Here is a 27,033-nt window from a genome sequence, read left to right on the forward strand (position 1 = left end):
CTGGACATCCAACTGTGCAAAACAACACTTTAACGTATACTGAATTTGAAAACAGAGTCATTGTTTTTGTAATGGACTGGAAAAACAAGGCTCTCGCACTTCTTTTTCCAAAGTCAACGTTCAGCAATTTGTTTGGCCCAGGTTTACAGGAAGAAAGGAAGCCTGGAAGCGCAGCAGCCCCGAGATGTGGAATCTCACAGGTCTAAAACCATTTCAGATTTTACAAGGCATCACTGTGGGTTTTTCTGTTGTGAGTGCAGAGTGTCAGAACCTTCCCAGCAGAACCCCGATTTCTTCCGCTCTCGGCACTGATCTCGGCACTGATCTCTGGAGTCTCTAACGCATGGAGAGAGACGAACGCTGCTCAGCTCTCCATTGGCTTGTTTAGATATTTACTTTATTCACCCACAACAGCTGTCTGAATGTCACTGATAGTAATGCTTATCGGTTTATGGCCCGTCGACAGTGGTTCAGTTTTGTATGACTCCCTTGGTGACTAAAGTTATGGGTATGTAAATAAGCTGCAGACAGAAAAATTAAAATTGACAAACAGCAAAAAAAAACATCATTTGACTTTTTTAAGATCTGTTTTTACATCTCCATGTACTTTTTAAGCCACGAGTTGATTCTGCTGAGTTCAGTTAAAAATCCACTTGGAACTAATCAAATTTAAAAACAAACAAAAAAAAGACACTTACATGGAGATAAACAAAAAATGGATAACTGGCAGATACGAAACACATTTCAAACTAATTCTTTTTCCAGCAAGAAAGATCCCATATACTTTTCATACACTAGGAAAGTGAACACAAAATATGTGATAAAGAATCACAACACCCTATAAATCTGAAGCTAAAACAGCATTAAAATATTACCAGACCCATCTGGAGCAACGGAGACCCCAAGGCACTGAGCCACGCACATACATCAGCCTGCACCAACGTCATGCACCCCACCTTTAGTGAGTCGGATTCTACTGCAGAAGATTTTTTGCGCCTACTTGCATTGCCAACAGTTCTGCAGTTCCATGAAGTTAAAATCACAAGGTGATTCCCCCAAGAACAAAATCATCCATTTGGAACTGTCTTAAGAGAACAGAAGTTAAAGCAGCCAGAGTCCTGCTCCAGTTCCCAAGGCATTTAGCTGGCCAGTGAGCAACGGGGAGCCATCGTCCGCAGGAGTCTTCTCTTGGTACCCCTTCCATATATCCAATTGTATAATCCATTGATTAAGCAGAAAACAAATTACACATTGGCTACTAACAACAAATCAGCGAGCTATTCCTGAACATGTTGTTTCACTAAAACATACATGTGAAGGCAGAAAATCTCACTGTTGTGAATCCTACTCTGCGATAAATGGAAGATTCATTGCAATAAATCTCTGAACCCCAGCGACAAATAGCTAAAAACCCTGACAAAATAAGGAAAAAAAAGGAAAAAAAAAAAAAAGAATACCTCACAATGCATTTCCACGTGGAGCCATCCTGGTCATCCTGCTCTTCTATGTACATCCTGACATTATGCTCCTGGTCCAGCTGGTACCAATACATCAGGCCGTCCTTGTCGCGGCCAATGGGCTGAAGACGCATGGCATCGGCGTCCTCCTCGTTAATTATATTCTTAAACTTTAGATTGTCATCAAACTGACATTCGCAGAGATACTGAAAAAGTGAGAAAGCAGAAAGACTGTTCAAACACCAAACCATAAACAGAAGTAACAAAATCAGCTCATTTCCTTTCAGTGGAATTTTAAACTCCTTTTTAGGCCTCTCTCTGTTGGATCTGTGAGTTAGCCAGAGCTGCCGGGTTTATTCCCAGACCATGTTGTCTTTAAATGAGAGACAATTTTTATTTGAGATTTTTTTTCCCCCCCCTGCCCAGCTTAGAAAGTTTATTCTATTTAATTTTGGTTTTTTTCACACAATACAAATGATCTCATTCTATGATAAAGCACACATGTAACTGGGAACCAACCCGGACAGTTTTCTCAAGACTTGAAAAGACGAAGTTCAGAAGTTCAGAATTCAGATAAGCTCATCTAACTGCAAGCTAATAAACACTTTACAGAACTGTGCTGCACAGGCAAATAGCTCCTGACAGAACAGTGCGTACAAAACAATTTTCATACAAATGTTCGTACAAAGCGTGAAAAATATGCAAAGCGTTAAGACTTGGTTTGGGCCCAGCCCACTGCCACCAGCTCCACGCCTGTTACGATACCAGCTCCACATTGAACACATCTACTTCTGGTTTGGCCAAGCTAAATTTACAAGCTGTTTAAGTGAGGGAGAAAGCAAAATCTCCAAGATATTTAAGCAAATATGGAAAAAAGTCATTTAGAAACTCAGCTGATGAACGGGTACCTTCAGAATCCCCAGTTTGCATTCAACGCTCATTTCTAGGTAGCCTTTTTTTTCCATCTCCCAAGCCCAAGTGCTGTTGAATTCTTGGCACATCTGTCACAAACCAAATGAAAAGATTGCCGGGGTTAGTGGATAAAAGCATCTTCCAACTTTTATATGAATAGTACCTTACTGCAGTAACAATCATACACGCTCTCGTCAGGACTGCAAGTCAGAAAGCCTCACACAACAATAAAACACGACACTGGGGTGGGTTGGCCAGCATTGGCAGATCTCCGTGGAAGCATAGAGCATCGAGGCCCTGATCACCACCAACGTCCCTAAACCTCTTAAATCAGCAGCACAACACTGACCTGGGGAGTTATCCTTGTCTTTCCTGAGCAGAATCTCCCTTTTTTGTATTTCTGACTTGTCTATTTGGAACATAAATTCTGTCAACCAGCCGTGATTTCTGATTCTGTGTCTTTTTTACAGCACTTAGCACATAAGCTGCCAAGCTCTTGTGGGGCCCCGAAGTCCTACAACTGTACTGCAGATAACAAACACAACTGATATTCACTCCACGCTGGGGAATTATTCTTCTTTAGAAAATGCTAAATATCTCAGGCCTCAAGCCATTTGCTAAATATTTTTAAATATTGTCAGTATAGCCAATTTCAATTTACTTAAAGCAAATAAATTCAATGACACCAATATGGGGAAAACAGAATCAAAAAAAAACAAGGAAAAAAAAGTGGCAGTAGAGGATAAATAGACTGACTCAGCAGGAGCTCCAGTAGTAACAGCAGAGAAGGAATTCCCTCCCCTCCTACACCACCCAGCTGCTCATCAACTGAGGCCACACGGTGGGATCTCCGATCGGTGAGGCTGTGCTAGCGGAAATACCCGTTAGGAGGAGGAGGCGAAAGCTAATCACGGCTCCCTCTCCAGTCGAGCTGATGATGGGGGCCTACAGAAAGGATGGAGAGGGGCTTTTCACAAGGGTGTGTAGTGATAGGACAAGGGGGAACAGCTCTAAACTAAAAGAGGGCAGATTTACATTAGATATGAGGAAGAAATTCTTCACCATGAGGGTGGTGAGGCCCTGGCCCAGGTTGCCCAGAGAAGGTGTGGCTGCCCCCTGCCTGGCAGGGTTCAAGGCCAGGTTGGATGGAGCTCTGAGCAACCTGGTTTGGTGGAAGGTGTCCCTGCTCATGGCAGGGGGGTTGGAACCAGATGATCTTTAAGGTCCCTTCCAACCCAACCCACTCCATTATTCTATGATTCTGAAGTGCCCCTGCTGAATCACCATCCAAGTTAGCACACCAGCCAACTGCTGCCCTTCCATCTGCAAGGACGCAACCAAAGCAGAGTAGTCTCCCCATCACCAAATTATTATTAAACGCAAGACACAGTCACTAAGCTACTTACAAACTTGTAAATCACACCTGAACGCAGCTTTCTCTGCAAACAGCAGCAAAAATAACCCTAAATTTCACCCACCAGAAGCACAGATCAGCTGATTCATGTGGCTACAACTAAGTACGGTGCCACTACCCCATCTCTGTCCCCACAGCCGTGCTACCTGCCCTCTGCTACCCCTAGTACTGACATCAGTTCTCGAGTGACCTAAGGGTAAGCCTGCAATTAGGCTGGCTCAGCCACACCATAAATCCTGCTCCGACGGCTCAGCCACACCATAAATCCTGCTCCGACTTTACACCTCGACCTCCAGAGCGTGGCGCAGAGAGCGCTCTCTGGTCACCACGAGTGCTGCTGGAGAGCAGTTTTTCCTGCTCCGAGGTTAAGGAACATTATGCGGACACTTCTCTGACGCAAGGCTAAAGCTCACAGCGAGAGACCATCGTGCTCGCTCGCGAAACGATGTTACTCTGCTTTCTCTCTCATTTTCAACCGTGTAACGTGAAGAACGCTGGGAAACTGCACACCAAAACCCTTGCTAAGGGGATGTGCCAGTCGCTGTTCGTTACTTACTCATCAAGTATGAGAGCAACGAGAAGCTTCCCGTGCTGCGAAGTGTGTGATTATCAAAGCAAAAGCTCAGAGACATCAGAGCTGATGAAGCATCCATTCAAACTGAAATGACTCCCTTTCGACAATTAAAAACCAGACGATTGCGCTTTCTGCTGACAACTCCTGTCACAACCCTGAACTCCAGCTCTCATCGATTCCAGCTCCGCTGAGATGTTAACCTCTGCCTTCACAGAAGGGATGTTTCACACCGATCAAAAACCTGCTGCTTCTGCACGCTCACGAGCGGTTTTTGATCACCTTCCCACCCTGCCGAAGAGACGCTGAGACATCTCTCTCGCAGATTTCCAAAGCAGCTGCCATCGCATCCAACACTTCCTATTACCACGCTCCACACGTTCACTTTAAACAAGGAAAACAGGAAGGTGAAAGACAGAGCAGAGGAGTCTGCTTGGGTGAGACTACCGACACCTGAATTCTAATAATGGGGGCAGAACAGACAGTGTGCTCAGAGCATGCTGATTTTGGGGCTGAAGGTTCCAGACAGACCAGTCCAGAGAAATCTTACCTGGATAAAAACGCAAAATACGCTTGACAATAGTCAGGGAAAGCATTTTGCCAGGAGACAGCGCAGTCTGAATTAACTCAACTACGAGTTTCTCAAAAAACAGCTAAGCCAGACAGCTCCTCTTAGTCGTTAAAAGGTTTAGGACAAGCCATTTCTTCCCCTCGGTCACACATGACCACCTACATTCCTTGTGCAGAGGAGAAAAGTCAAGACTCCTAGAGCAAGTCAACATTCCCGGAGCCCTACAGCAATCTCCTTCCAAAAAAAGACTAGAGTGTATGCTGGTGAGACAGCCTGGGTGGTTCACCATCAGCAGAGGGAAAGAACTCACAACCGCCACGTTCCCTTCCTATCCCAGAACATATTCGTCTGCCAAAATACCAGCCACAGCTTAGAGACAATTTTTTATGATGCTCTTTATAAGGATGGCAGTCAAATAAAGCAGAACTGATGAACAGTTGATATATAAACAAAACATATCAACAACATACACATGCATACATGTTAAGAGCATGTAAGTTGGAATGTCCTCCACTTAAAGCTTCCTCCTAAATAAGAAAATGGTCACATCTAGAACGTACCAACCCCCATTTTATCAAAGCCAGGAATAGTTTCTAACAAAGGAAAACCAGCTCAATATTGTCTCTCAGAGCACGTCAATAATCTGTCGAACGATACATCTAGGAAGAACGCTCTCAATGGTTCCCCACCTTTTCAGTTTTTCCTGGCTTTTGTGGCATTTCCCAATACTCTTTGTTGTTTTTCTAAATTAACTATACCCCTTTGAAAAGGGGACAATATTAGCATACCTCTCTAATTAGTTAAATTCAAATTCCTTTGTTCTTCAGGGTTCCTTTGAACCTCTTGGCTAGAATAAGCTTCAAGCTAGCTCTGGAGACTGTTAAATGAAGTAGAATTTATTACCGCTTACTGGGTCTGAACAGGACTGTGTGGGAGGGTTTCCTCACCGCCTTCCCGCCCTTTCAGTGCCTGCTGAAGGAAGATATTCCAATCTATTCCCTCACAAATTTGTTTTCTCCCTCTGCTTTCTGCTTACCACGCAAGTGGTGAGTGGCTTCAGTGGGGCACCTGAGTTGGCCAGCCAGAGTTGGGTTTTCTCAGCTGGCTGCAATGGCTTTTCAGCATATTAAGGAATTTAACACAATTCAGTAACCACAGTACTCGGTAATATATGAAGCACATGAAAGCTACCTAAATTATTAGTTATTTTAAAGCATCATCATAAATACTTGACAGTTGGTTGAGAGGTTATTTAACCTCAGGCCCTTCAGCCGGTCTTTTCCTGACACACCCCCAGTCCTAAAAACATCACCGTCTTAAGACTACACAAACTTCAGGCCAAATCCCTGGTCCTGTAAAGTTTACAGATCGCACTTAAGAGGGCAAACTGCCATGGGATTTGCCAAGTGCCGTTCTTGGTATTGTTGCTATTACCATAACGCTGTATTTCTACGTCAGATGCAATCATGGCTGTACAGACAACACCAAGACTACATTTTTGTGGATTTAAAGGCACGCAGAACATACCCAGAGGGGAAATGGTAACCCATTCATTATGAATAGCCGTGTATTTTTATTTTCTGAACTCTTTAAACTGAAAATTATTCGCAGGTAAGGTGCCAACTGTGGCATAGCCACAATTAAAATACCAATATAGAATTATGTCAGACAAAGGGATGCTGTATTTTTACTGATGTATAACCACATTTGCATCTTAGCTGGGCCACTCTGAGCACGCAGACACAAATCACTGCAACACTTTCATTTATTATTAACACACGCTCCAAGAACTCTGTATGGTTACTCCCTGTAGGAATACCAACCAAATCACAATTAAATCATACCCAGACAATTGATACACAAATGAATTGTTGCTGCGTAAATCCCTCTGCTCAATTTCGCCCTTTTGCAGGCTACTCTGTCTCCTCCTTTATTTAGGGTCTTCATGCTCCAGACAGCATTTTACTACTGGGTATGAAGGTGTGCACTCTTTCACATGTAGATGATACTGTCTGCTTTCAGAGATATTTTTACACAAGCCTAGGCAGCCTGAAAGCTAAGCTGGGATCTCGTGGAACTGAAGTCCGGGCACGCACGTGGAGGTTGGCCACAACGCAGCCCCAGGCTCACTGGAATTCATAGCAGGGACTGCTGACACAGCAGCTCATCAGAACCATATTCCAGCACCGCAGAATAATACAACATGCATATTGTACCTTGATCAAATATTTTTCCCATCTGTCTGCCGTGACAGACTTCCCAATCTTTCTCATCAGTTTCAAGTGAAGCTCCACCAATTCTTTTGGAACTGCAGTATTGAGAGAGAGAGAAAAAAAAAAAAAAAAAAAGAAGTTATAAAGGCTGGTGCAAATATACTTCAATGCTAAACAGTGATAACACTGAAACACCGTGACACATTAAGAAATTTTAATAAAACACAGTAACTTAAAAGTCTGCTGAAGAGCAGCCCCGCAACCGAGAGGGAAGGTTGATTTAATCACATGGGTTCTTTTGTTCAGATTTACATTTACAATGATCACTGATTGCCCTTCCTGTGCCCTTCCTCGAACTCAAGGAAACAGACCTCCATGATAAAAACGTAAAGATTTTGGCAGCGTTAAAACAACAACCAGACAGGACCTACGCCGGTGAAACACCTACAACACCCCGACCGCGAGCAGCACACCTGCAGCTGCCTGCCGAAACCCCAAAGCCGTCTTCTGCACCGTACTGGGTGAGCCCAACCAATTTTTGGTTGCTGCGCGGTATGGGAGAAACGTTCCAGCAGCTTTGTCCTCCCAGACGTAGCTTTGCTATGTACTTACTCTCTTGTGTACCAGGGGGACAGAGCAGGACTTGAGATCCGGAGGCCAGCACTGCTGCAGAGTACAGCTGCACCGGTGCGATCACAGAATCCAAGTCTTCCAACGAGCTGCACGTCTCCCGTAGCGTGCGCTCCTCAGACACCGCTTCAGCATCTGCTCCAAGCTCACATCTGTGAGTTATGAATCAATCTGGCACCACCAAGTGGCAAGTTTGCAGAACATCCATTTCATAAGCTAGAGAGTAGCGTAACTTTTTAAAAATACGTAACTGATAATTATTAATGCAACTCCACACGCCCAGTGACGTGAGCTTTCTCGTTTGTAATTTGTTGAGGAAAAACTTGGGAGAAGTGAACTTTTCCAGTTCTACCCTTCGCAAACAACGTTATTTTCTGAAAGCATTTTCATTACTCTCTGCACACGCACTTTAAAAGTTTAAAACTCAAGAATGTTTATTAATCATAATTTAATTTTGTTTATTTACTCATAATTTATGATTACGGATTTTCTACTGGTCCAGTAACATTACACGGCACAGGATAAACAGCTGCGACACCAAATGGGTTTGCTCTCAACTGGACATCACTGGGACACTAGCTCTGCATACAACATTTTAGTATCTGTGTGACTCGTTCCAATGTTTAATTTGATTTCACCTAACTGATATTTGCCTTTCCATCAAATGCCTCTGTTTGTAGGTGAACACAGTAGTGGGTAAAACACCAGCTGGATGAAAACACTTGTGTCATTTCAGAGTAAATCAGCACTGCTGGTTTGCAGTCAGAAATTTAACACACAAACTCCTTCAATAAACACCTAAAGTACCAGGCTGGTACCCGGAAAGAGACCTCCTTTCAACGCAGACGATTCATCAGCAGCTCCAAACTAGCCCTGACTTTTTCTCTTTTATTGCATTTATATTCTTTTCGTTACCATTAGGCATTGAAGAAAACTAGCACAGCTCCTCCTTGGTTTCCCCGACAATCGATGCAGTTCACCATTTGAATCTACCACATATTGGAAAAGGAACAAGCTCCAAGGTCGTCACCCTGACAGGTGCCGAGCTCTTGGCCCCAACAAAATTAAGCACAAAGCACTTCACACACATGAGCAGTTCTACCGAAGCCAACTCCGACCATTAAACCTCAGCTTGCGCTTGCGTGACATGGAACTGAGCCAGAGTATTCAAAATCTTGCTGGATCAAAGCTTCTGTTCTGCATCTTTTTTTGTTTGTTTGTTTTTAATCAGATCTCTTTTTTAATGGGTACAGACCGATTGGAATCCTAGCTGAAAGAAGCATGGGTGATTTGTTTCAAATAATCAAATCCCCAGTCACGGGAAAAAATCTTTGCTGGAGTGTTATTCTCAGAAGAAATCGAGAATGTTCAAAATTCAAAAACTAGAAAGTCATTTTGCACACCCCTGGTCAGCACTTACTGTGATCAGTGTTAGGACCTAGAGAAACGTCACTTCTTTTCTGAGATCCCAGCATTTCAGCTCTTGCATTTCAAGGACCTTGATGACATATCGATGTGGTTATTTTCACAAATAAACCTCACAAAACATTTCAAAGTAATTCTCCATTTATTTATTACCTTTTGGAGATGGTTTTCATGTATGGTAACAATATTAACGACCGGATCTCTAGGCTAGCTTTTCGCCAGTTCCCTAGCAAGCACTCCGAGGGCTCGCACACTGTCGTCCTTGTTCTAAGGAACGAGGTGGGAGTTTCGGAGAAGAAAACTGCTGGGCAGAAAATCAGGAGGGTGCGGAGCGCAGCCAGCCCAGTCGGGGTGCCTGGGCTACAGCACGAGCCGGAGCCTCCGGGACTGAGAACCAAACTCTGTACTGAAACCAAAGTAATGGTAAATAATGTACTGATCACACACAGCAGAGTCCACCTGACCTGCCCAGAAATACCAGCTCAGGGAGGGGTGGTAGAAGGGGTAAACAGTGGTAGAAAATCCATTTGTTCCCAGAATGCTTACTTGGCAAGGAGCAGAAGCACACTAGTAAACGAGACCAATGCTTCCGTCGTCTCAGAAACGCACTGAATCTGCGTAACTTTAATTTAAACTTACTTTTGCTCAGAACACAGAATTCTTGACAAGAGGTCGTGGAGGTGGGACATCAGTAAGGATCATTTTTACAACACTCTTCCAATCCTACTTGTAACGTATCAAAGATAATGAACAGGAGATGTTAATTACTTAGGGGTTGTGGTGTTGTTTGCTTTTTTAAAATACCAACAGTAGACTATCATCTCCTCTGTAAAATGTCATCTCCATTCAAGCGGGATCTGCACCACTCATTTCAGGAACTCATATAACCTAATAAGATTTTGCATTTTTTTAGAATTTCACACAAGGGAAAGAACACCACACAGCATCCTTGCTGCTTAACAGCCATTCTGCCGAGGTTTTGGCCAAAAGAGCGTGACGGAACAGCCACAAAGAAAACCTAAATCTGAATGACATTCTCAAACTTTTACGAAACTTTGATCCCTCTGGGAAGTAATACAGCAGCTCTCTAAGACCTTCACAGAATACATTTCAGTGGTGCAGAAAACGCCAGGACTCTGTGCAGAGGGCTAACCAGAATTGTACGGCACTACCGCAACAGACAAACCGTTTCGAAGAATCACGTATAATTCAACCGTTGTGCCACCTGCTAGATAGTGAAATACAGAGACTTTTCACAGGAAGAAGCCCTGAGTCAGGCAGATTGAGTCACTGTACATACAATTAGAGGGCTTCTGGTGGAGTTTAGCCAATTTGTTAAGCCCTTCACTTGCCTGGAGGGCAGGCTCTTGTCTGGGCCTCGGAGAAGATCCTTTGAAATCTCTCCTATCTACTCCAGCACCTCAGCGAACACCCCACACATCAATCACACATTTCTAATAAATGTGGGAATGACAGAAAGTTGAAACAGAAGAGAAAAAGCATGAACATGTGGAAATCTCATCCTCTGGTTTGAAAAGCTGTAACTTTCGAACAGCTGCACAACCGCAGATTAAAGACCTGGTTGCAGGTACCCACCTTCCCGTATAACCGTAACCCCGGTTCACCTCTACTTCTTTTCCCTGCCCAAATGTATATGCTCACAGCTGAACACTCACCTAAACAAATCCGAAATAAAAGTGGAAAACAGAAAACGTGGATATGGATGTTTCACCCCAGCTGGCAACTCAGCACGATGCAGCTGCTCGCTCACGCCCCCCAGGCAGCATGGGGGGGAGAATCAGAAGGGGAAAAGTGAGAAAACTCGTGGGTTGAGGCAAAGACATTTTGATAAGTAAAGCAAAAGCCGCACACGCAAGCAAGGCAAAACAAAGAATTTGTTCACCATTTCCCATCGGCAGGCGGGTGCTCAGCCATCACCAGGAAAGCAGGGCTCCATCACACGTAACGGTTACTCAGGAAGACCAACGCTGTCACTCCAAATGTCCCCTCTCTTCCTTCTTCTTCTCCCAGGTTTCTATGCTGGGTGTGACATCATATGGCATGGAATATCCCTTTGGTCAGCTGGGGTCAGCTGTCCCGGCTCTGTCCCCTCCCAACTCCTTGTGCCCCTCCAGCCTCCTCGCTGGTGGGGTGGGGCGAGAGGCAGAAAAGGCCTTGATGCTGTCTGTGTAAGCACCACTCAGCGATAACAAAAACTTCCCTGTGTTATCTACACTGTTTCTAGCACAGATCCAAACCACAGCCCCAAACCAGCTGCTATAAAGAAAACTAACTCTACCCCAGCCAAACTCAGCACAAGGTGACAAAGCCCTGGGTCTGGAGCGAGGACAGGGGGAACTTGTTATTCCACAAATGATGATAAATAAAACCCACAGAATCACGGAATCACAGAATGGTCGGAGTTGGAAGGGACCTCTGGGGGTCATCTAGTCCAACCCCCCTGCCAAAGCAGGGTCACCCAGAGCAGGCTGCACAGGACCGCGTCCAGGCAGGACTTGAATATCTCCAGAGAAGGAGACTCCACCACCTCCCTGGGCAGCCTGTTCCAGGGCTCCGCCACTCTCAGAGGGAAGAAGTTCTTCCTCATGTTCAGCTGGAACTTCCTCTGCTTCAGTTTGCACCCCTTCATATCAGAGCTGATCTGGAGCGCTGGATGCAGAGGGGAAGATCAGAACCCCGAGGTACGCAGAGCCCCTGGCGCTGCTGCGGATTGCAAAGCCTGCAGCTCCTCTCCTCCTGAGGCAGAGGGGAAAAGCGGGAGGAACCCCTGGGCCGTGGGGACCCAGCGGGAAGGGAGCGAGAAGGAACATTCTGGGATCCAAAGGCTGCTGGCAGTCTTCAGGCTTCACAGACACGAACAGGTCTTCCCAGTTACACTAGCAAAACCTTTTTCCATGATAACTTGTTTTGGCAAGTGGAAGAAGAAAAAGGACTCCTAAGATACACCGGGCAAATATTTCCGTTAACAGTTTGCTCTTTTTGATCTTCCTCCCTTGACCAAAACGACCTCCGCACGCTACGACTTCACTGCCAAACAAAACCCTGCTAACCAGCGGACAGCTCAGATCGACGGGATCGTTAATCATCTCCCACCTCCCCTTTTTTCGCCACTGAGGGAAGCTAGCTCATGGTAACCTGTACAAAACTGGCGTGTAGGAGCTCCCGGCACCCCGCGTAGAGCTTAGTGGCAAGCAAATACAAGAGGGAGCTGCACTGGCAACATCTGCAAAGGCAAGCGCATCCGCTCGGACGCTGGTGAAGAGTTATTCTGCGGTTAATTTACCACTTAGCCTGCCGCACGCTAACCACGCACTTAATTCCCTCCACAGAGAAGCTTTTATGCATAAATTTGCTTCAAACCAGTCGGCCGCATCCCTTACGAAAAAGTGCCCAATAGATGAGTGACCGCATTTTTAACGTCTCTGATATTCTCCCCCAGTTTTGTGCGGAAGTCGGAAGTCCCGTGAGCAGTCTGAGGCAGCACGTTGTCTTCTGGACTAGTTTCAACCAAAGGTTAGCTCCTCGTCTGGTTCAGTTAACAGCTAGCAAAACACTTGGGAAAAGAAAGGGGATAGGATCCCCTTCAGCAGCAGTGCTGGTTTATGGCAACAGAAATAGTCTTCTCTATGAACTATCTAACTTCTTTCTTATCTCAACTCTTAATATATGGAAAATAGGTGATCCCTATAGTTGGGGATGTGTTTTTAAGTTTACAGACCACAGAGAAAAAAGATGGCCTTGGTAATAACTTGATATGATGAATAAATGGAAGGACAAAACCTGCAGCGTGAACCAGGCAAGCAGTCACTGTGAACCTCTGACAGTAGCTGTGATAATAAGGAGCCCCATATTCATGCAGCAAGCTTGGCACGAAAAGAAAATTTGAACCATTTGACCTCCACCGTGTTTCCCAACATGAAAAAGCAGTAGCTCCTGTTCCAAAGGACAATCTCACTTTCCAGCTGAGTCACTTGATGAATATTATCATCCTACCAAGTTGTGTGCCCATAAAAAAAGAAAAAAAGCACACAGGGAAGGGGAAAAAATGTAACCGCTCTGCCTCCCGAGCAAATGAAGAGAGCAATCAAACACGCTGTAATTAAACCAAAGATCAAAACAGAAAGAACAAGTCACCAAGTAGCAGTTTTATATCCTGTTCCTAGAAAGATTTTGGCAGGCACTGAAGACAAACAAACCACGCTCACATTTAAATGACGTTGTTCTCCTAGGAAAGTACTTTGAAATCTGGATGCTCGGCAGCAGCTAGATGGCTTTCACACAAACCTCGGAGCACCTTTATCTCTCCATGTACAAAGACCCGTGGGAAGACCGTCTGCTTGCCTGGACTATTCGGAGCACGTGCCATTCTAACACTATTCAGCAAAGTCAAGATTATCTCGCTGATAAACCCCCTCCCACCCATCCCCCCATCCAAGGATCCCAGCACACCACCTCTTGCAGATGAATTGTGACCAACTCGGACAGTGCTTTGAACCAGGACTGGACTGGAAAGCCTCTTCCACCCCCAGCTCTTTTCATCAGTTGTGTCACCAAGCTAACAGACCATGTCACCAGAGCTGCGGACTGACTTACCTCCAGTGGTCCTTGCTGCAAACAGGATGGGACCTTAAAATTCAGCTCTAATTTTAGGTATGAGGTTATTATCAAATATTTTATCACCTATTTGTCAAAATTGTGATTGAGCACCCTTCCCTGCCTTTTTTTTTTATTCTATCGTCTTTCACCGCCTACAAATCAATTGGGTTATGCTTGTGCTCTCCGATGCCCACACTACCACCAGTCACCTTCTCACTATACCTGAAACCGAGTTTCAAAAAATCACGTGCATTGTCATCAGCGGAACTCTTGAAGCTGGAGTTGAAGACCATACCGACCTACACAAAATCCCTACGCAGCTGTTTTTCGTCAGCCCTTTAGCAGTTCGAAGATGGTTTAAACTTTCACAAGTCCCCTCTGTTCCATTCTCTGGCTATTAAGTTCCTAGCGATGTTGGAGTTTTTTAAGCTAATATATTAAGCAACAGCAGGAAGGTTAACAAAGGCAGGACTGATGTTAGAACAAAGCATCAGATTTAAGAAGAAAAGCGTGCTGTACTGCACAAGGAAAAAGAAATGGAGGTAGAAAAAAAGGAAAATTACTTTGAAAACAATGCAGGAAAAAATAGCACACGATCTATTTTAGAAACTGGAAATAGCCCAGTAAAGGAAAGACAGCAAATAAAAGCCAATTTTACTGCCTCAAAATATGTACTGAATAAAAAATGGGCTCAAGTCCACCAACTCTGGACACATGAACAGCGAGTGAGAACAAGCAGGCTGTGGCAGCAACGTGCAAACAAGCAAACTGCAGCGAAACACAGGTACTGAAAACAGCCGAAATGTAACAGATTGACATCGTTCGCAGCTGTATCACTCGCAGTGACCACACCGTGCGTTTCAACCACCTAAAATCAAGAGCATTTGACTTGCCAGTATTTAATTCATGTGTATGCAAGCACTTGACTCCGAAACTGCTGGGGCCACAGCCCATAAAAGCGAAGACACGGCAGCACAAGTATCTTTCATTCTGGCTGGTAAAAATGAGGAAATCAGATCTTCGAAGCTGACTGGGATTCTCCTGCCTGCTCAGGCATCTCAGTCTCCAACATCACTGTGATAATTATCCAAGACTTTTAGACAGTGAGCAGAAAATCCTCCTTAGCACAATCCTCAAATAAAGAGTAGGTATGACCAAGGTGAAAGGTAATCACAAAGATTACACTTTAGTAGTGGACTCTGGAGTGCTTCACAGCTCCCCAGTGCAAGTACGCACCCCCACAACTCCCCAGTACACTGGGATAAGTCCACTGCAGAGAGATTTTAGCAGCTTGGGTTTTTTCCCTGGAAGCAGACCCAGACAGAGAAGAGCTGCAGCAGATGCCATCAGCGCGCTGAGTTTGGGCATGGGGAGCCAGCCCTTGGAGCGTGGTGCAGAACACACTTACCCACACCGCAGAGATGTAGGAAGAGGGAAGGAGCCCTGTTTTGCCACTGTTAGGCCATTGGCTTTGCCCTAGTGAAAAAAAAAGTGGGTTGATCAGATGGGATTCTTCAACTCCACAACAGGAAACGCTGAAGAGGCCACTAGAGTAATGGAAGACCCGATCACACTTCCCAAAAAGGATGTAAGCGAAAGAAGTTGAGCTGGCAACGTTTACCTTTTGATGAAAGTAGTTACAGAGCCACTCAAGAAATGGTAAAATTTAATTCAAATGACTTCATTCCCCCTCAGAAGGTTCAAAACGACAACTCCCACTCCTAGGAGGGTGGCCCAGCCACAAAGCAAGCAGCTAGAAAAGAAATACAAGATTGAAGGGCCCAAAGAAAGGAGAAGAAAAGGAAGCGTGAGTCTAATTCCTGTGAGAAAGGAGCCTGAGCTTTAGACCCTACTCCTGGCTCCCAGAATTTTGTAGGTATTTTGCCATTAAGATCTTGGAAAGGGTAGCAGCAGAGCAGTAGGATTCATCTAAGCAAATGAGACGTTTACACCTGCGCTAGAATCATAGAATAGAATCACAGAATCTTTAAGGTTGGAAAAGACCTATAAGATCATCAAGTTCAACCGTCATCTCAACACCACCATGCCTGCTAAAGCTGCAGTGCCACATCTACACGGTTTTTGAAGCCCTCCAGGGATGGGGACTCCACCACCGCCCTGGGCAGCCCGCTCCAATGCTTCACAAGTCTTTCAGTAAAGACATTTTTCCCAATATCCAATCTGAACCTCCCCGACGCAAGTTCTGTATAATCCATTTACAGCTCACAGAGAGAAAGCAACTTTTAGGAAGAGTCAGCTCATCTTAAAGTAAACGTCTGAGCTCTGCTAAATACATTGGGTGAGATTAATTCTGCTGTAGAGTGTCTGGCAAGTTTTTCCAGTGAAAAGCAACGTATGCAAAGTCTTGGGGATGCAGGAGTGTTACCAGTTTCTGGGGAGCACATCTCTTTCTCAAACCGCTACCTCGGCTCCTATGCTCCCCTTTAGACACAGAATTACCATTGCAGATCTGACCTTGGTTTGTAAGGTTTATCCATGCACAGACATTTCTGGCAGACAAAATCAATTCTCCAAGCATGGCAGCATTTAACTTCAAGAGAAAGAGCATATACTCTACTAAACTAAATTAAAGTATCCTCAGTGCAGTGAAATAGGTGAAAATCAAGATCAAGCACACGAACACAGAGTTGCATACATCAGTAGTTAAGGAGGCTTCAGCTTCATTTAGCGTTACTCACGTTAACAAACGTAACCAGCCTCTTCTAAGATGTTCTGTTAAAGGTTAAGTTGAATGCAAGTCCTTTTTTAGCTCATTCTAAGAAAAAAAGGACGAATTTAAATGCTTTTTAATTCCTCACTCGGTTTAGTGACTAGGAACACCACTCTGGTGTCAATTTTGCTGAATTTCTCAGGTACTGTCTGAGGGTTTTCTTCGGTGTTAACAGAAGAAGGATGTTGATTACAAAATCACTTTCTCCCACATCTCTCACTTGAATAAATAGGCAAGATGAAAAAAATCCAAGCACGTTGAATAAAAATCACTTTTCTAATACAACTTTCACTACCAAGGTTAGAGGGTGTCATTCCTCAGTCTTCAGCGGAAAAAAAAAAAAAAAGATTTATCCTCTTTCATGTATCACAAGACATCTACTACAAAGATGTTTCTGCCCTTTTTCGGGTTCAACTTCAAAAATAGTGTGGTTTTTCTCTAGTCACCGGTGATCCAACCTGCACTTCAAATAAACCTCTTTCATACTCTGGGATTCACCATTTCATCTTTCATTTACTCTGCTGAACGATACCAAGAGGTGAATGGTTCCTGGCAGTTCCTCTGTAACTGTCAAATATCGCAGACACCTTCTCTTGAAAACCTAGTCTTGCAAACTTCTGTCTCCCATAAAAAAAAATATTTTTTAGTTTACTGGACCCTACAGAAGTGCAAGAACGTAACCATGCTACAAAGATGTACATTTCAATATTTTGCAAAACATTCAGCAGTGACTAATTTCTGTAGAAAAATCAAGTACTACTCGGTAAGCATTTGGTATTTTACAAACGGGAGCATTATGTGAGCACGAGCCTTCTTTAACGATCAGCACACGCAGACTTCGAAGGTAAAGCCAACGCGAGTCATCCTGCAAGACAGAACACACTTCCCTGTCAGCTGGAAGGGAGTAACGGCACATTTGTTCTGCTCTAAGGTCCTGTCAGTTCACTACTTTATCAGCAGTGCATACGAAAATTTAAGAGTATTTAAAGAAATATGAGAGATCCAGAAAAAGATGCACCACATTGCAGAGACTTGGGCTAAACAGCCCCGAGAGCACAACATTTCTAGCACCTGTCTCTAAATTGGAAAGACATGGATTGGACAGATGGACCACTCGTTGGGTAAGGAACTGCCCTGATGGACGCACACAAAGAGTTGCAGTCAATGGCTCAATGTCCAGGTGGAGACCAGTGACGAGTGGTGTGCCACAGGGGTCAGTACTGGGGCCGGTGCTGTTCAATATCTTTGTCGGTGACACGGACAGTGGGACTGAGTGCACCCTCAGAAAGTTTCCTGATGACACCAAGCTGTGTGGTGTGGCTGACACGCTGGAGGGAAGGGATGCCATGCAGAGGGACCTGGACAGGCGGGAGAGGTGGGCCTGCGGGAACCGCATGAAGTTCAACAAGGCCAAGTGCAAGGTCCTGCACGTGGGGCGGGGCAATCCCAAACACAAGCACAGGCTGGGTGGAGAGTGGCTCGAGAGCAGCCCTGAGGAGAAGGACTTGGGGGTACTGGTGGGTGAGAAGCTCAACATGAGCCGGCAATGTGCGCGCTTGCAGCCCAGAAAGCCAACCGTACCCTGGGCTGCAGCAAGAGCAGCGTGGCCAGCAGGGCGAGGGAGGGGATTCTGCCTCTTTACCCCGCTCTCGTCAGACCCCACCTGGAGTCCTGCGTCCAGCTCTGGAGCCCCCAACATAGGAAGGACATGGATGTGTTGGAGCGGCACCAGAGGAGGGACACGGAGATGATCAGAGGGCTGGAGCACCTCTCCTACGAGGACAGGCTGAGGGACTTGGGGCTGTTCAGCCTGGAGAAGAGAAGGCTCCGGGGTGACCTTAGAGCAGCTGCCAGTACCTGAAGGGGCCAACAGGAAGGATGGAGAGGGGCTTTTCACAAGGGTGTGTAGTGATAGGACAAGGGGGAACAGCTCTAAACTAAAAGAGGGCAGGTTTACATTAGATATGAGGAAGAAATTCTTCACCATGAGGCTGGTGAAACACTGGAACAGGTTGCCCAGAGAAGCTGTGGCTGCTCCCTCCCTGGCAGTGCTCAAGGCCAGGTTGGATGGAGCTCTGAGCACCCTGGTCTGGTGGAAGATGTCCCTGCTCATGGCAGGGGGGTTGGAACCAGATGATCTTTAAGGTCCCTTCCAACCCAAACCATTCTACGATTCTATGATTCTATGATGAAGAGTCAGTGCCATGAAAGGCGGCAGTCACACCACTGGCTACCAATGAATTCATGATCGCAAGCCGACAATTTTACAAATTTAATCCAATTAGCACAGAATTTCAGGCTTCCTTTTAATGGTTTCACAGCTTGTAGCAACTTTTTCTCCATTATTTCTTAAGAAACCCTGGAAGCAATTGAGGCAGAAATTTAAGAGGCAAAACCGTCCAAGACAATTGCCTGACAAAGTGCTAGGATAAAAACGTGGTGTGGTTTTTGAGCAACCTTCTTAGGCTTAGGTCTAAAATAAAGACTTCTTTAAACTTAAAGAAAAAGCAAACCGCCAACATCTTGAGGTGAGCTGATATTTGAATCTCCTACAAAGTGAGGATTCACGGATTTCATACCTTCAAACACCCAACTCATCGTATAAACTTCTCATAGTATAAACTTGCTCATAGTATAAACTTCTGTGAGCAAACTCATGTTTTGACCTGTTAACGCTATTAAAATATCTAACCCCGTGAACATAATTCTTCTAATTGCAAGGAACGGTGGTAACTTTGGGGCTGTTGCAGCTTCGCAGGGGTAGCCAAGACTGGTATCTTTGGGGCGGACATTACCCACCGCCGGTCCAGGCAGACGCAAAGCCCCAGACCAGCGCAGTCCCCTCTCCGCGACACAGGCTCAGCTGCCGCCAGTGCCTGCCACACAGAATCCCAGAATGGTCGGGGTTGGAAGGGACCTCTGTGGGTCACCCAGTCCAACCACTCTGCCGAAGCAGGGTCACCCAGAGCAGGCTGCACAGGACCGCGTCCAAGCGGGGTTTGAGTATCTCCACAGAGAAGGAGACTCCACAACCTCCCTGGGCAGCCTGTTCCAGGGCTCCATCACCCTCAGAGTGGAGAGGTTCTTCCTCATGTTCATACAGAACTTTCTGTGCCTCAGTTTGTGCCCATTGCCCCTTGTTCTGTCACTGGGCACCACTGGAAAGAGTCTGGCCCCATCCTCCTGACACCCACCCTTAGGATATTTGTAAGCATATTTAAGGTCCCCTCTCAGTCTTTTCCAGGGTGAACAAGCCCAGCTCCCTCAGCCTCTCCTCACAGGAGAGATGCTCCAGTGCCCTCATCATCCTCGTAGCCCTCCGGTGGACTCTCTCCAGTAGCTCCTCATCTTTCTTGAACTGGGGAGCCCAGCACTGGACACAGCACTGCAGATGGGGCCTCACTAGGGCAGAGCAGAGGGGGAGGAGAACCTCCCTCGACCTGCTGCCCACACTCCTATTAATGCACCCCAGGAGACCATTGGCCTTCTTGGCAGCCAGGGCACACTGCTGGCTCATGGTCAACCTGCCGTCCACCAGGACTCCCAGGTCCCTCTCCACAGAGCTGCTCTCCAGCAGGTCCACCCCAGCCTGTACTGATGCATGGGGTTGTTCCTCCCCAGATGCAGGACCCTGCATTTGCCTTTGTTGAACTTTTAATCTGAGCTAAAAAGAGAGAGGTGTGTAACAGTCGGAAGGGATGATGAGTTTCTCCCTACCATTCGCACGCTGCCATCGCTCAGAACTCGTGCTGGAGATACCAACACTCCAAGCTCAACAACCGCGCATGGATGCTGTCAGGATTGGGGCAGAGCCTGGCAGCTCGCGGTGCCGGCAGAGGGAAAGCGCCACAACACAACGCGCAGCTGAATCTCCCCACTGAACCAGCTTCCCTAAACCACAGCAGTATCTGAAAAACAGAAAACTTGGACATGAGAAGAACCTTCCCCTCCTGCACAGCGCCAAACAGGTAGAAAGGAAGGAGAACAAACCTTGGCAGTGGAGAATGTGTTGATGCATAGCATTTGGGAAAGAAAACGATGAGCCACAGTGCGTATAACCCAGCACCGGGTCTGACAGCGACCACCGCCTGCTGTTTTCAGAACGCGGGTCACAAAAACCCACAGCACGCCCATGAAATTACCTGCCCCCAGGGTAGCTTTAAATCCTCTTTTTAGTTACAACCTGGCTTAACGCAGAGGCAAGAAACTTCATGTTCTTAATTTTTAAATATTTTCACTACAACTCAAAACTCCTTAGTATTTAGATCTTTTTGAGCTCTGGCTTCAGTAATAATTTGCAGCAATCAATTCTAATTACGGAACATGTGAAAAGCATTTAAATTTGAATCACTTTTAAATTTCATTTAATACACCATTTTTGTGGTTTTACAACATAACAAGAACGCCAATCTCCAGAAGCCTTGCTTTGTACACATTTAAAAACCTCCTCTGAAGTTAACATGACCCTTTTTAAGAACTGGTTGGGGTTTTTTTGTGGAAACTCTCATACAGTCCTCCTTCACCTACTGATCTGTCTGCATTATCTTTCAAGATGGAGCAGCCACAACCGAGCGCTAAAACCAAGCTGAAGGCAAACAATCCATCGACAAAACGGGACGTACACACACACACATGAAATAAAACACCCTCCAAGTTTTACACATGATTTTTTGCACTGCCTGGTATTTTGTTAATTTTCAAACTCCAGCTCCATGTTAATAGAGATGCTTTCCTCTGACCCATCACAATACTACCTAGACTATAATGTTGAGCCAACAGCTGATTTTAAATATTCTGGGATTTATTCCTCACAAGCAGCTTCCCTTCTCACGCATACTTGCAACTCTGTTGCACCTGCAGTTTTGTTGTCAATTCACAGCAGTATTTTATCCACAGCAGTGTTTCCCTTTAGTGTGGATTAGCCAGCTTTCACCTTGATCTTCAAACAACTCCTCTCCTTCCTGTTTTCTTGGAAGATATTATTAATTACCCATGCCATAAAGAAAAATTGAGGAATTCTACTTTATTTATACCACAGTGACAAAAAAAAAACCTCCTTCTCTAACCAGCTTCTGATTGGTTAATCAGTTTAAGGTTTATGATGATGTTTTCCCTCTTCACCGATGACCGCTTTGGATGCTGACTCAATTTCAGTGGTTGGCTTGGCTGGACTGGTTGAGCAGTGCATTCCTCCATGTTCCTCTAAGCCCCTGCCAGGGAGGGTCACCAGGGATGAATATAAAGCGAATCCACTCCTCAGTCAGTCCTAACTTCAACAGCACGAACACAGACCGCTGGCAACATCAGATTGCATGAACGTGTCGGGCTGTAGACTGCCATGGCTGAAAACATACTCCATGGCTTAATCGATTCCTCCTGCCCCAGAGAATAACAGCAAAGAAAGGGCCTGGTACCAGAGTTACTATTTAGGTCATATCAGGTAGGACTGCTGTGGAACACAAGTCAACCACTTTAATCGGTGACCACCTTGAAAGACTCTGCATCTATATGCAAGGATCTGTCAAGCATGATCCAAGATGAGGGGAGAGCCGTGGATGTCGCCTACCTCGACTCCAGCAAGGCTTCTGACGCTGTCTCCCATAGCATCCTCATAGGGAAGCTCAGGAAGTGTGGGCTGGATGAGTGGTCAGTGAGATGGATAGAGAACTGGCTGAATGGCAGAACTCAGAGGGCTGTCATCAGCAGCGCTGAGTCTAGTTGGAGGCTGGTAACTAGTGGTGTCCCCCAGGGGTCAGTACTTGGCCCAGTTTTGTTTAACTTCTTCATCGATGACCTGGATGAAGAGTTAGAATGTACCCTCAGCAAGTTTGCTGATGACACCAGACTGGGAGGTGTGGTGGATACACCAGAAGGCTGTGCTGCCATTCAGCATGACCTGGACAGGCTGGAGAATTGGGCACAGAGGAACGTGATGAAGTTCAACAAGGGCAAGTGCAGGGTCCTGCACCTGGGGAGGAACAACCCCATGCATCAGTACAGGCTTGGAGCGGACCTACTGGAGAGCAGCTCTGTGGAGAGGGACCTGGGTGTCCTGGTGGATGACAAGTTGACCATGAGCCAGCAGTGTGCCCTGGCTGCCAAGAAGGCCAATGGTCTCCTGGGGTGCATTAAGAGGAGTGTGGCCAGCAGGTCGAGGGAGGTTCTCCATCCCCTCTACACTGCCCTAGTGAGGCCCCATCTGCAGTGCTGTGTCCAGTGCTGGGCTCCCCAGTTCAAGAAAGATGAGGAGCTACTGGAGAGAGTCCAGCGGAGGGCTACGAGGATGGTGAGGGCACTGGAGCATCTCTCCTACGAGGAGAGGCTGAGGGAGCTGGGCTTGTTCAGCCTGGAAAAGGCTGAGTGGGGACCTTATAAATGCTTATAAGTATCTTCAGAGTGGGTGTCAGGAGGATGGGGCCAGGCTCTTTTCAGTGGTGCCCAGCGACAGGACAAGGGGCAATGGGCACAAACTGAGGCACAGGAAGTTCCGTCTGAACATGAGGAAGAACTTCTTCCCTCTGAGGGTGACGGAGCCCTGGAACAGGCTGCCCAGGGAAGTTGTGGATTCTCCTTCTCTGGAGATATTCAAGACCCGCCTGGACAAGGTCCTGTGCAGCCTGCTCTGGGTGACCCTGCTTCGGCAGGGGGTTGGACTGGGTGTCCCACAGAGGTCCCTTCCAATCCCGACCATTCTGTGATTCTGTGATCCACGTATCCATGCTTCAAAAGAACTATCCATGCTTTCGAAAGAAAATCGCAGAATATTTTTCTTTGGAGAATAACTAATACAACTATCAGAACAATGAAATTACAATTTCATAAAGTTTATCAATACCGGATGTAAAAGCTCCTTGCTTTTGATTCCCCCAATCTTTGTTAGCCTCTTTAAAACGTGCTGGTCACCCTGTTTGCTACTTCTGTACTCTAATATGAGTCTGTATATTTTCACCAGCTGTATTTCCTAAGTTTTTCAGAAAGCCAAATGAGTATCTAAGCCTGGCAACTCAGCATGCTTTCACACTATTACCCTGTTCCAGTACATCCTTTCCTAACATGTCACTTTTTTTGTATTTCATCTTTATTGCCGGAAAGGCAGCATAACTAGAATAAAGAGAGCACAAATTAGCCTAATAATGACACCTTATGCAGAGAAGTTATTTAAGTTCTCAGAAATGTACTTATTTTAATCCTTGTATTGTAGCTAGTGATTTTAGACACCTATGTTTCCTAGTTGTTTTTTTTTTTCTTTTTACATAAGATACTTCTCTGCCCACACGCCCTCCAAATCCACCTTGGACTTTTCTGCTTCCTCCTTTCTACTGCCAGCAACGAGTACGTTCTCTTTCTGTACTCCACCAGGGATAAATTTCCACCTCTCCAACAACTTCTACTTGGCATAAAAACTTCAGACATGTAGCCCTTGCTCTTGCCTTCCCCATCCCACTCCTGTTCGCCAGACAAACACCCATTCAGGGACCCCTGCTAGTTTTGCAAGCACACTGCATCTAGGACATAGCGTTTTATTCCTTGACTTGCAACTAGCCCTTCTGGTCTCCCTTCTCAGCAAGGTCAGCTCTTCCAAAAGCTCCCTTGTTATCATTCAAATTTTTCTCAATTGTTGCTAACCTTTCTTAACCTTCATGCAGGTCGCTAACGTGTTATTTAGGAGTTCAGCTAATACTGTCAGCTAGAGAATTTGTCTAAGCTGAAATATACATTTCAAGGGGTAGTTTTGCTACTTACTGGAAGTATCTTTCCACAAAGAAGAGCATTCACATGACCATTTTAGTCCAGCCTAAGGTAATTCCCTTCCAACTACCACCTCCAGGCAATACTGGGGGTTTTTTGGGGTGTTTTTTTTTGTTGTTGCATCCCGCCACACAGCTCTCCACCTCGGATGCTTTCTTGCAACGTATTCTTGATAACCGCAAGAACGCCACAGCACGGGCTCCGAGATCAAACTAAAATTTCCACACTTCTATCATCCACTAATTAATATGGTTTTTGTGAACCACCACAGTTTGTTCTCAGGAGGAAACTGTTATAATCCTGGTAGTCATTAAGACTAAGAGGCAATGAACGTGCCCTGGCACTTGTGCTGCTAGATAGCTGCAGATGAGCTGGAAAACAGCCAGGGCAGTACCAGAGGAACACTGAGTGAAATGGGAAACCAAGTGATTACTCGCGCACAAACCAACTTCATTCAGCATACTACTGGTTCAGGACTTTGCCAACCAGAACTGACCGTTATGCTAGAAAAATGGCATAGCCTAAGACAACCCAAACAAGCTGCAGAGCTCCACGCTGAGAACCACCATTTTCTTGGAAAAGGGAGTTTGCAGGGCTGGGACTGGCGAGGTACAACTCGCTTGTTATTTGTTCTTCAAGCATCAATCAAGCCTGTGAGTTCAAGGGCAAACAGCACTTTTCTCCAAGGTACTACAAGATCTAAATGATCATAATGGAAAGAAATCTAATACTAAAGCACAGCTGCTGAAACACAGGAATCTTTAGAAATAGGCCTTCCTTCACTTTGAGAAATTGTTTGTTTTCCCCAGACCATTACAGACATCAAAAGGGTCACAACTTCTACTGTAGTTCTGAGAAATTCTCCGCTGCTCAAGCTTTAAGAGCTTTGTTTGGCTCTTGGGAGAGAGAAATAACTGTATCAGGCTGAGAGCAAACTGCATATATGAAAGACTGACAAATGCTAGAGGCTACTAAGAAATACCTGTTAATGCTAAAATGTTTGTCGAGCTTTGTAGAACAACTGAAGCAAAAGAGAGTTCATTGATTTGGAGAGAAGGGGGAAGAGGAGCAAGGGTAATGAAACAGGGTGGAAAGATCATCTTCGTGTTATGAACAGTCACGCATCCGGCTATTCCACGGCTGGAACAAACTATGCTCTTATTGCAAGGCTGGTGGAAACAAAAAAAAAAAATACACACACCTTTGCATGAGTTTTATTATTTCTTAATGATTTTAACATTTGGAACCAACCAGATGTTTTACTGAACCCCACAGCCAACGTCCCCAATGCATTATTCTGCCCCGGCAGGTAACGATAAGGAGAGCTGGCAGCCTGGCAGCTTCCCCGCCGCGGGATGGGCGATCTCTGCGGTGCGCCGTGCAGTCCCGGTGCAGATCGTCGGCATCAGGAGACACTCCTGCATCGCAACCCCAGCGCTCTCGCCAGCCGTACTCCTGCATTTCCTCCCAGAGGAGCACAGCAGAAGTTGTCCTGCAAGGGTACCAGAGGAGGCTGGTCCCAGCTACAGCAGATACCCATGAAGCACTGAACATCTCCACAAACCTGGAGGAACGCAGCTGTGCTGCTAAGTGTTGTATGGCCCAGAGAGGGGTCTTAATGTTCAAATGGATACTCCATGACAACTGGCTTTGAGGCAGCAGTGAGCCTATAGCCACACTGTTCTCCAGCAGGATACCTATTCATCCTCTTCCCATCATCCATCCCTTCTTGCCAGGTCAGTCCTCCAGCAGCTTCGGCCCTCTCCTTCACACCACACAAAGTCTTTCTGCCATTGTCTTCTGCCTCCAGCAGGACAATACTACCAAGCCACCAAGTAGGTTCTCTTCCCCCCCCTAAATCTACCAGGTTTCTGCCCGAGGGATGCAGTCTATCAGCTACTGAAGAGCACAAAAACACCACAAATAGTTATTCTGTTTTAATCTTCACATCAACAATACTATGAGTTTTCCAGAAACTCCCACGAGCTTCTCAGCTTAGTACAGGCCACGAACAAGCTAATCTAAATGTCAGCAGTGGGATGGGCTCAGAAGTGTGTGTACCAGGCAGCGGGCACTAATAATTGCACACAGGTATCTGCTAACTGTTCCTACACCACATGACATTAGCTTGAACTAATCCCAAACACAAGAAAAAAGTTGCATTCATGGTAGGTGTAGGCAGGAAGTCCCTGAGCTACAAACTGCTGGATGCAGGGAGAGTATTCCGAGAAACTCTTACAGCTTCTGCAGACCTCTGCAGTTGGCCAAGGACAAGGCACAGCACGCTGATGGATCGTGGGACAACGCCTAACTTCCAGCTCATGTGTCACGATGGTGTCACACACAACTCACTCTGATGTTTATAAAGTTCTCCGATACAGATACACCACAGCGCAGCTTCTTTCAGCAAACATCATCTCACGTCGGCCAGAAAAATTTCCACCGGCATTCCCAGATCTTACACACTTGTCCTGAAGTGAGACTGTGACTTGGAAGAAATGTCGGAAGTTTTTCCTCTAGTTCTGTACCGTCCAAAGCGTGCTGGAATTCAACAAACCATCTAGCAAAAGGGTGGTAAGCCCTTCCTCGATGGAGGCACACGGTCCAGCAGAACCTGCGTAATCCCTAGGAGGGCTGAGCTTTGGCAGGGGGCCTTGGATGTCCTGCCACAGCTCATCTGTGACCGGAGAGCAGCACCCCGAGCTCCTTTTTTTCCTTTCCATGTGGTGTCCTGTCACCTCTC

The 27,033-nt window shown here is 45.9% G+C and overlaps 1 protein-coding gene across 1 annotated transcript in view; it reads right to left on the minus strand.

The window, feature by feature from the left end:
• Positions 1–27,033, minus strand: part of RSF1 (remodeling and spacing factor 1) — a 71,644-nt gene that overhangs the window by 37,062 nt on the left and 7,549 nt on the right. The window contains exons 3-5 of the mRNA XM_075416024.1: positions 7,142–7,233; positions 2,366–2,458; positions 1,458–1,663 (exon numbers count right to left, since the gene is read on the minus strand). Coding sequence (XP_075272139.1) covers positions 1,458–1,663; positions 2,366–2,458; positions 7,142–7,233 — 391 coding nt within the window. The remainder of the gene's footprint in view (positions 1–1,457; positions 1,664–2,365; positions 2,459–7,141; positions 7,234–27,033) is intronic.

This window comes from Opisthocomus hoazin, chromosome 1 (genome assembly GCF_030867145.1).
Source record: "Opisthocomus hoazin isolate bOpiHoa1 chromosome 1, bOpiHoa1.hap1, whole genome shotgun sequence".
Taxonomy (NCBI): domain Eukaryota; kingdom Metazoa; phylum Chordata; class Aves; order Opisthocomiformes; family Opisthocomidae; genus Opisthocomus; species Opisthocomus hoazin.